A 10456-nucleotide genomic window follows, 5' to 3' on the forward strand; every position below is an offset into this window, starting at 1 on the left:
CTACGTTACTATCAGCCGTCCGCCTGTGTGAATGAGAGGGTGTTAAAAGCAGTTCAACCTGCTCGCGTGCTGTGATGGTGAGTGATGCAGCGGCCGCACAGCTGCCAACAGAGACCGAGAGCCGGCTCCACAGCAGCAGAGGAGGGAGGCCGTGTCTCAGCCCGTGATGCTGTTAGTGATGTGACCGCGTTTTAATCAGGCGAACGAACACGCACACGCTCATTATGCGTCGCTGCGTTGGACTGAGCTGAGCGTTCACCGCTTTAAGTTTCCCGTTGAGCATTTAGGCGGTGACTTATGAGCATTGTGCCGCTAACGACAGCCAAATGGCCGACACGGACGCCGTCAGGCTCTAAATGTGTAAATCGAAACTCTGAGCTCGGCGCCGCAATCAATACTTCCTCAGGACAGGAAGATATAATTTCTCAGCCCAGTGTGTGTGTGTGTGTGTGTGTGTGTGTGTGTGCGTGCGTGAGCCTGCCTCATGTCACGCCTCACGCTGTCCGACGCTGAACGGACGCGTCCAGTTTAGACGCGGAAGGAAAAGGACGCTCGTTTACTCAGCCTTTCTCTGCTGTGATCCGGATCAATTACAGGCAGCGCTGGGGCCACAGTCCCGTCTCAGCTGCGCAGACAAAGGCGCTGGTGGGAGGAAACGGGCAGAGTGAAACACGGAGGCAGACGTGGAGAAGAGCTGATAGAGTTGGATGTCACAGGTGTGTAATGCTGCTAATCTGTAGAACTGGGGAGCGTCTCATAAGCAGCTCTGAGATGAGTCCTCATTGCAGGGTGATGATCCTGCGCTGCGCTGGGACATGTGACCGGCGTGGAGCCTATTAATGGCATCAGTGACGCGGCCTCATTTCCTGCTGTGACCAATGTGAGCGTCTGCCGTGAAACAGATCAGATGCTGTAAACGTGTTGACCTGACGAACCCCAGGCGGCCGCCGCCGTGTCTGAAAATCAATTTGGCCGAATCAGCGCCGCGGCAGCTGGTGCCGCAGCCTCTGCTCAGATCCATTTATAGCGTGTTGTTGTTGAGAATTCGCCAGAGATGTGACTTTATCGGCTCAGATGCTGCGATCGTGCGTCACGTGCACACGAGGTGTGAACCTTGTTTCTCTCCCGTCTGGAGTTGATGCAGAGGCACTTTTATTTTGAAGGCTGCAGCTTCAGCTGCTCATTCAAACCCTCAGTTCTGTTGTGCAGTGGTTGCCTTTGGTTTTAAAGTGTGCCGGCTCAGGAATCTCCTTCTAACTACTTGGCCATTCATTCCCCAAACGCAGCACAAATCCCATGTAAATCATTACCATAGCATGTGTTAACTTCCCTTTTCTTTCCGCTCCGGGTCAAGAAATATGGAGTCTGCAGTGTAAATTATTAAGCAGCGCTCTGGATGCCTGTTCAGGAGACTCGTCCCCTCACAGCGAGCAGTGTCTATAAATAAGCTGTGGACAGTGAATTGGTGACGGTGCTCGTTTTATGTGAGTGCTCAGGAAAATCCAGTGTGTTGTTATTAAGCGAGATCCGTCCTGTTCTCAGCTGCTTTTGTTCCTCTCAGCTTGATCGATTTGCTCCTAAAAGCTTGGATTCACAACCAAATCCCAGGAAAGTCAGCGTTTACACCGGCTGCGACCGTACGAGGCCCACGATGTCGCAGCGCGTGTAGACAGAGCTTCGTGAGAACGGGAAACGTTGACACAGATCTGCTGAAAGCAGCTTTAATGTGCTTCCTGAGCAGCGGCACTGTGTCTTGTTTAATTAGGCCTCGTAGACGCTTTCTTCCAGGCTCAGGTCCATTAAAGGAAAAGACACTTTTCTGTGTGGAAGCCTTGGGAATATTAAGAAGCAGCCACCGAGTGTGATGCATGTACTGAAGGAGGTCTCCGCTCCAGCTCCAGTCCTGCTGCTCAGTTCGACCCACAGACCTGCAGAAGAAGCGCGTCTCACAACAGTGATGCTGATGCGATGGACTGCGGGCGGCGTCTGCCTGCACCGGCTCAACAGTAGGAAATCAGCATCGAGTGTCAATGCACGGAATCCTGACAGTCCTGCTGCTCGGTGCTGTAGTAAGTCACACATGGTTGTGTGTGATAATTGTAGGTTCTTTTGCAGCTCACAGACGCCAGTGATGCGACTTCTCCATCAATAGGAATAACGGGCGCTAACAGTATCATTGTACAGGTTAATGCGCAGGTTAAACAGGGGACGCTGTGCAGGGAGGTTGTTAGCGCCGCTAATTAGGCGAATCAGAAGGAAATGACAGTCGGTGGCGCCGCTGTGAAGCTGAATCTGTGATCTTTAGCCCACAGTGAGTGGAGGAGATGGGAGATAATTTAAATGTGCAGAGCCCCGAGGCTTCAGAAGCTGGTTTCACGTCATGTTCGGGAGATGAGAGGAGCGTGTGTGTGTGTGTGTGTGTGTGTGTGTGTGTGTGTGTGTGTGTGTGTGTGTGTGTGTGTGTGTGTGTGTGTGTGTGTGTGTGTGTGTGTGTGTGTGTGTGTGTGTGTGTGTGTGTGTGTGTGTGTGTCTCCATCCTCTGAGTCACACAGCCAATTATACCCTCCCAACGGCCACCGTTCCCTCTCTCACTTCCTACCTGCCTCGTTCGCCCCGTCTTCTCTCATCTTTTCCTCTTCCTCCACTGTTATCCATCTCTCTGCTTCCCTCACTCGCCCTCTTTCTCTATAGATTCATTAATAGAATCAAAAATAGAAGGACCGAAAATGGAACGGATGGGGAGAGGTGTCCAGATGAAAGGATGGAGAGCAGATTCAATTAGATTAGTTTGGACTCTGTTTGTATCTGGGTGGAAATGAAATGCATTAGAACAGAATTTGACTGGTTCCACGACAGTAATACAACAGAATAATACTCTGTTTGCTGCAAATTGACAGAAACCCACATTCAGTAGAGAATCTTTGAGAGGAATGAGCCAAATGGACGTTTTGTGTGTAATGCATGTGGAGCTGAAGGTTTTATCAATGGGACCATCTGCCAGTGTGGCTCTGGGACTCATGGGACGTGAACAGACGACAGTGAGCATATTCTCACTGTCGCCTTCAGGAGGAGCCTCCCATCTTCACATTGAGCCTGTTTGTCTCCTGCATCATGTGATCGGAGTCTCTCCACCCTGCACTGGTCAGTGATCCTCAGTGGTGGATTCAGGAGGACGATGCAGGTCCCACACGTGTTCTGACCGCGCGCTGGTCGGGGCTGAGCTCCGCCCCCTCACCTGGCTCTGTCCCCTCACCTGGCTCCGCCCCCTCACCAGACCCCGCCCCCTCACCTGGTTCCCGCCCCGCCCCTTCACCTGGCCCCGCCCCTTCACCAGGCTCCTGCTCCGCCCCCGTTAACGAGCTGGGCTTCAGTTGCTGCGTGGGCGTGAGGCGTTTAATGTCTGTCACCCGGCGTGTTCCTGCCTCCTGCCAGACGCCCTCTGCAACCAAATAATCCCACTTAATAATGTTAGCGCCGCGCGGCTCTGCCTCCATCAGATGAGCGCCGTCACCGCCGGCGCCTTTATCTGAGGAGCTGTCACGCGTTCCTGCTGGATAACTCTGAGCGCGTGTCTGGAGACAGAACAGCCGTAAATGGAGTCGTCGCTAAGTTTGGATCCAAAGTTCTGCCCGAGTTCTTAAAGCAACTTCAAACTCATGCTGTGATTGGATTCGGTGGATCAATCTTTCCCCTCAGCTTGAAATGGAAGCAAACCTAAATGCATGATGGGTAACGGCCCACTCCACAGACTGAACAGTACAAGGAAAGGAGAGGACTGAGCTCCTGAGTGAACATATCTGCTCATTATGTGGTCGATGCAACGATCAAAGCTCTTCTTCCATTCATCTGTTTCCACCGCTTCCTTTGTCTAAACGTCCATGTCCAAATGCTGGAAGTCCTGCATTTCTCCTGGTGAAACAAGCAGGAGCTGCTGCTCTTGTCTGTAGGCACAGGCTCCAATTAGAGCAGTGAGGTGACGGTGTCCCAGTGTTGAGTGACGTGGAGCAGCATCACTTTTGCCACGAGGGTGAATGAAGATTTAATATCTACGGATACGATTAGTTTGCTTTGTGTGCTTGTCTCTCTTATTTAGCTTGATGAAGAGGTGTGTGTCCGCGCTCGGACAGCTGCGCTGCTGGGAGCAACACAGTCGTCACACACCATCTGCCGAGCACGCACACACACACGGACACACACACACACACAGACACAGTAACACACACAGTAACACACACAAACACACTGTAAAAAACCCAAACACACACACACAGACAGACATAGTAACACACACATGCACACACACACAGACACACAGTAACACAGGCGTTGTGAGTTAAGCAAACAGGCACATCCACCACCTGCCGTGGCCCTCGGCTCCCTGCTGCCGTCTCTCTGCGTTTACATCTCTCTCTCATTCTAATGCAGAAAACACACACTCTGCCAACACTGTCAGTCTTCTCCCTTTCACACTCTCACACCTTCGGATTCCAGTGTGTGTCTGTGAGTGTGTGCGGCCTGTCGGGGAGCTGTGGCTTTTAATTAGCCCGTGCGGCCGCTCCTGAGCACCGGCGCTCCCCTGGGAGCCGGACAGGTGCCGCAGCGCTCTCCGTCTCTGTCTCCGTCTCGGTCCGTTTGTCTGGTTGTGCTGCAGCATGTGAGTGTGTGTTTGTTTTGAAGGTAAGGCGCTAACGGGTCCGCAGGGGCTGCAGCTTCCTGTTGTGTGTGTTGTGCTTAACGAGCAGCTCCTCCAACCGGGCCGGTGACGGCGCCCGGCTGGTTAATGAACCCGTTCCCTGACTGCGGGCCGACTTATCGACCGGCTCCTGTTGTTGTGGCCTGTTTTTATTTTACAGATGTGTCTTTGACAGTAATAACATTATGCAACATCTGCAAGAACGTGAGCCAATCCTGCAGCCGCCGGTGTCGGGGGGTTTCATCAACGCTCTCCACGCCGTCGCTGCTTCTCTTTTATCTCCAATCTGTCTCCACCGGTTCCTGTTTTTACGTAACTCTGACAAAATGCACAAAAATAATGAGTCAAAAAAGGAGCTTTAATTGGAAGAAGTAGAGATCGTAGCGGCGCTGTTCTGACAGGGACAGAAATGGAGCCGCTGTCTGAAATAGACCCTCATCATTAGCTTCATTGCAGCTTCGCTCCTCGTGCGACCGTAATAAAGTTGAATGTGAACTCCGCACATTTAGAGGGAGCTGCGCTGACGGTTCGGAGCGGAGCGGCCTCAGTTTATACCATTATTACTGTTTACATCTGCTGGTCCTGGCTCGACAGGCTGGAAACAAGCTGCAGATACAAGCTTCACCCGCAGCAGCAGGAAACACTGGAGTCCGACTCAATTCTGCAGGAGGACTTATTAGTTTGTCCGCAGCCTGGAGGCTGCAGCCGTCCGTTATTTCTCAGGAAACGGGGCATTCGTTACAAAGATTAACGAACTCTGTGGGACAGATTACAAATCCCTGTTTCCTGGTTCCATAGCTGGTTTCAGCCGGAGGTTGAAGCAACTGGGCTACGTTGTACGTGCGTGTACAGTACATGCGGGTACATGCAGTACATGTAGTACATGCAGTACATGCGCGTACATGCAGTACATGCGCGTACATGCAGTACATGCGCGTACATGCAGTACATGCGTGTACATGTACGTACATGCGCGTACATGCGCGTACAGTACATGCGCGTACATGCGTATACATGCAGTACATGCATGTACATGCGTGTACATGCAGTACATGCAGTACGCTGCAGTGTTGTTGTGTTCTATGGCAGTTGTCGTCAGCTCAGTGAACGCATCGATGGATAAATACTGTTTGTGGGAGCACGACAGTCGTCTGTGTGGACCGTGGGCTCCTGTTGTTGTGTCTCTGTTTATTCATGTGCTTTTGCTGAAGTGTGTGTCCACGGTCCAGTGTGTGATTTGTGTGCGTGTGTGTGCGAGTGTTTAGGGAAGTGATGAGGCATGTAGTCTATTAGAGAGAAGATAGTTTCTCTATTGAGTGTGTGTGTTAGTGAATGGGCGTCTGGGAAGCTCTCCAAATCAGGACAGACCCTCTCCAATCACCAGCTGTTTACCTCAGATAGCTGCTGCTACATTTGGACCACGCACACACGCACACACACACACACACACACACACACAAAAACACACACACACACACACACACACACATACACATGCAAACAAAAAGACCAACACACACGTTCTCAGGCTCAATTAGACTGTTTCTGTGTGTGTGTGTGTGTGTGTGTGTGTGTGTGTGTGTGTGTGTGTGTGTGTGTGTGTGTGTGTGTGTGTGTGTGTGTGTGTGCGTGTCCCTGCCTGCCTGACCGTTTTTGACCTAACAGCTTCAGGCTGTAGCAGCACTCGCTGAAATCGTCCTGGACCTTGAAGGTGACGAGTTTAAAAGCCCCTCGTGCTGACAGAGTGCCCCTGAGCAACACTCCTGCGCTGCCCCCTGATTGATGGCTCCGCTGCTGCAGCGTCTCCATGCTTGATCCTCCACCGTTAGTAACGTAAACTTGTTTAGGAGCTTTATTATTGATTCTAGCTGGGTTTTGGGGCGTAGAATAGAATCTGTGGGCTCTGGATGGATGGAGACGCTTCATTTCCCACCACCACTCTTTGGTTTTTATTTCAGTGAGGGAGAGAGTGGAGCAGTGAAGAGCAGCGACTGTTCCCCTGACAGATTTCCATTTGTCTCATAGCAACAGCAGCGGCGGCGGCTCCTCTGCACTGCTCTGCTGGCTAAGTGTTAAGGGCTTTGGAGGAAACAGGACATCAGCACTTTGAAGAGAAGGTCAGTGTGTGTGTGTGGCTGCACTATTCAGCCACACACACACACACACACACACACACACACACACACACACACACACACACACACACACACACACACACACACACACGCACACACACACACACACTCAAAGTTTGACTGGAATTTCAGAGTAATCTCTCCATTTAGCCGATTGGTCTAAAAACCTGCAGAGATTGAGTGGAAGTGGTTGAAAGTGGAGTTGGTTCGATGGCGGCGGTGTGAAGGACAGAGCGACCGGCATCATCCTGGAATGAAATAAAACCCGTCGGTGGCGCTTGAGTTTGTTTATGTTAATCTGAGATTTCTGCTCAATATCTCACTGTGGATCCGTGTCAGTGATGCTCCCCTTTAACTTCTGTGGTCTGGTGTGAGTTTCCCACCTCAGTGTGTGTGTGTGTGTGTGTGTGTGTGTGTGTGTGTGTGTGTGTGTGTGTGTGTGTGTGTGTGTGTGTGTGTGTGTGTGTGTGTGTGTGTGTGTAAAACAGATGAGAGGACGACGAGGCCAGAGGGAAGAACACAACTCTCTTTCAGCATCACTTCCTGCAACATTGAGCCTCCAGGCATCGGTGGATGAGACCTGAATCACAGATGGGAGGAATATTAGAAAGCGCTGCTTCACACCGTGGAGGCGTGTTCGCACTAAACATGCGAGTCGAGGCCCTAAATAGAGTGTGAATGAACACATGAGCTGCGTTTGTATGAATCTGCACACGCGTTTGTCGTCTCTAATCTGAATCTCCACCCTGTTTGTTGCCTGTGGAGTCTCTGGTTCTGCTGCAGGTTCTGTCCTTCGCAGCGTATTTGTGTTCTGCCTTGAGGTGACGTGTGTGTGTGTGTGTGTGTGTGTGTGTGTGTGTGTGTGTGTGTGTGTGTGTGTGTGTGTGTGTGTGTGTGTGTGTGTGTGTGTGTGTGTGTGGTTGGAATAAGTGATAAAGAGCACGGCTCAGCTGTTGATCCCTGGGAACATGAAATCTGAATATTTCTACAGTGTGGAGTCGTTTAGAACAGACTTGCTTTTTCTTTGGTTGCTTTGTTTGTTGTACTTGTTTTTCTCAATTTGCAATCAAACTAGGTCAGATTAATTCATGCGTCCCAGGAGAAATGAGTTTGGCTTCAAACACATAGTAGCTTGTGAAGTTTTTCCGTGGATGTGTCATCAGGTGCCTCAGACCTCCCTCTGAGTCGTCCTCCCTCGTGCCTCCTCAGAAATAACTCGGCCCTGTTTCATTTAGCTGCCGCTTATTTTTATACATCGTCTGCTTTATTGGATATGACGCACTGAGCAGCAGCCACCACTCTCTCCAGCAACAACCTTGAGCAAGGCACTCAACCAGCATCATTAATGGACTGGTCTACTCCAGGGGCTCAGCGCCGGACGCGGTGAATGTTAATGGTGAAGTCGCATGTAAGTGGCCAAATCAGGACGAAGAAACGTTCAAGTCGAAAGCTGAAAAAGAAAAGGGTGTGAGGGTGAGGGGGTGAGGGTGTGAGGGTGAGGGTGTGGGGGTGAGGGTGTGAGGGTGAGGGTGAGGGGGTGAGGAAAGAAGGAGCCACGTCTGACGCCTCCACAGACCGTCGTCTTCCAGGCTCCAGTCTCCACTGGTCACGTCTGTGTGCGTCTGCTGGAGAAGAGACAAATGAAAGCGTATCATGTACGAACGACACAATCAAAGCCTCTCGAGGATCTGATAAAAGCACCTCCCTGTGAGACAACAGTGGAAAAACAGAAGCAAACAACACGGAAGCTCATTTAGACGAGAGCGATACATAAATAATGGTGACGAATAGGTTGAACGCGCTCACGGCTCATAATGACACGTTCTTTGGGAACAGCAGGGACGTCTGCCTTAGATGTGATGAAGCCGAACGGCCAGCGAGGAGTCTGCGCTTTAAAACCACAACCAGATATTAACGACACGTCCTCTGATTTAAATGCTGCATGTGTTTGAGGCTGTGAAAGGTTTGGATCAGAAACATGTGGGACAGAGACCCCTACCAGCAGACCTGCTAGGAGAGTGTGTGTGTGTGTGTGTGTGTGTGTGTGTGTGTGCGTGCGTGCGTGCGTGTGTGCGTGTGCGTGTGTCTTTATTCTGTGCTGTTTACATAACGTTGTGAATTAAATTGTTTGCATGTATGTGAGTGTGTGTGATTCAGACCCAGTCGCACTCTGACAGATGGGGTTTTCACAGCGGTGTGTGTGCGTGTGTGTAATGTGTGTGAATGTGTGTAATGTATAAGCATTTCTCTATACCACCATCTGTGGCTGGACGTGCTTTAGAAATATTGCTTCATTCATCACCCAAGAAAAAGCCACGCACACTGTCACCGCTCTGTTTTTGCGTCAGTGTAGTGTGTGTGTGTTTGTGTGTGTGTGTGTGTGTGTGTGTGTGTGTGTGTGATGGAGAGTGACCACCGATTAGAATGAGACGCCGAGTCGCACGCGGCTGCAGAGATAAGCGTGTGTGTGCGTGTGTTACTGTGTGTGCGTGTGTGCATACGTGCGTGTGTGTGTTACTGTGTGTGTGTGTGTGTTACTGTGTGTGTGTGTGTGCATCCGCGTGTGTGTGTTACTTTGTGTGCGTGTGCGCATGTGTGTGTTACTGTGCGTATGTGTGTGTGTGTGTGTGTTACTGTGTGTGCGTGTGTGCATACGTGCGTGCGTGTGTGTGTGTGTGTGTGTGTGTTACTGTGCATACGTGTGTGTGTGTGTGTGTGTGTTACTGTGTGTGCGTGTGTGCATACGTGCGTGCGTGTGTGTGTGTGTGTGTGTGTGTGTGTATGTGTTACTGTGCATACGCGTCGCTCTGACCTGCATCGGTGTTGCCGGTGCTCCTGCCTTGTCTTCACTGGACTCAGGAGCTGCAGCCGCGTCAGGACCGACAGGAACAGGGCGTTAATAGAAAACGCGGTGTGACATTATCTCCAGGCAGCGCCAGCGAGCGAGTGGATGCAGCTGCAGGTGATAATGAAGACGTGCTGAAACAAGCGGCTCCACCGGCTTCTATTAGCTGCTCCGCCTCGGAGCCGCTCCTCTCACACACACTAATTCTAATCAGAATAATAACGGTGAGGGTTCTCCTGCATTCTGTTCTGCAGCCTGTTTGAGTCGCACTCGCGTTCATCAGCTCCACGAAGCGCTCGCGTGGACTTCGGCGCCGGTTTGTTTGAGTTGCGCTGAGCGACCGCTGACGGATGATGGGCTCAGGCTGAGGAGGAGCCCAGCGGTTAGGGAGCTGCTCGTCCTCAGAGCATCTGTTGGTAAACTGCTAATTATACCATTAACATTTAACGACGTTCAAATCGACATTATCTACACGCTCTCGCTTAACTTTTATTGTGTTCCACATTAATAAAACCACAACTTGGGGCTACTGCTACTGAAGACTGGAGGGAGAAGTCCCACCATAAAGCGTGATGTAATAGACGGCGTGGCCCGTCCACCGGCTCCCAGGTTCTGCCCGTTCCACTCAGGTCCAACCCAGGATCCAGACCCAGGCGGTTCCGTCTCCTGCAGCTGTTGGTTCCTCCTCACACAGAAGCGTGAGCGGCCACCTGCTGGGTTCAGGCTCCGCCCCCCGCCAGGTTGATTGACAGCTGTGTAGTGCAGGTGTCTACGTACACGATC

The 10456-nt window shown here is 51.3% G+C and overlaps 1 protein-coding gene across 19 annotated transcripts in view; it reads left to right on the top strand.

Moving 5' to 3' along the window:
* The window catches only part of LOC114849240 (polypeptide N-acetylgalactosaminyltransferase 14-like), a 45502-nt gene that overhangs the window by 26313 nt on the left and 8733 nt on the right, over positions 1-10456 (top strand). The window contains exons 3-6 of one of the 19 annotated variants that reach the window (XR_008693898.1): positions 597-716; positions 6719-6810; positions 9928-10089; positions 10215-10456. The exon at positions 10215-10456 is cut by the window's right edge and continues 249 nt beyond it. The exons of 4 other annotated variants lie outside the window; for them this stretch is intronic. Coding sequence is in view for 7 of the 15 variants with exons in the window: in XM_041069451.2 (XP_040925385.1) it covers positions 597-840 (244 nt within the window). In the remaining 8 variants the exon portion in view is untranslated. 14 more of the 19 variants (XR_008693901.1, XR_008693899.1, XR_008693900.1 and 11 more) reach the window with 14 other exon arrangements.

Source organism: Betta splendens, chromosome 24 (assembly GCF_900634795.4).
Source record: "Betta splendens chromosome 24, fBetSpl5.4, whole genome shotgun sequence".
NCBI lineage: Eukaryota > Metazoa > Chordata > Actinopteri > Anabantiformes > Osphronemidae > Betta > Betta splendens.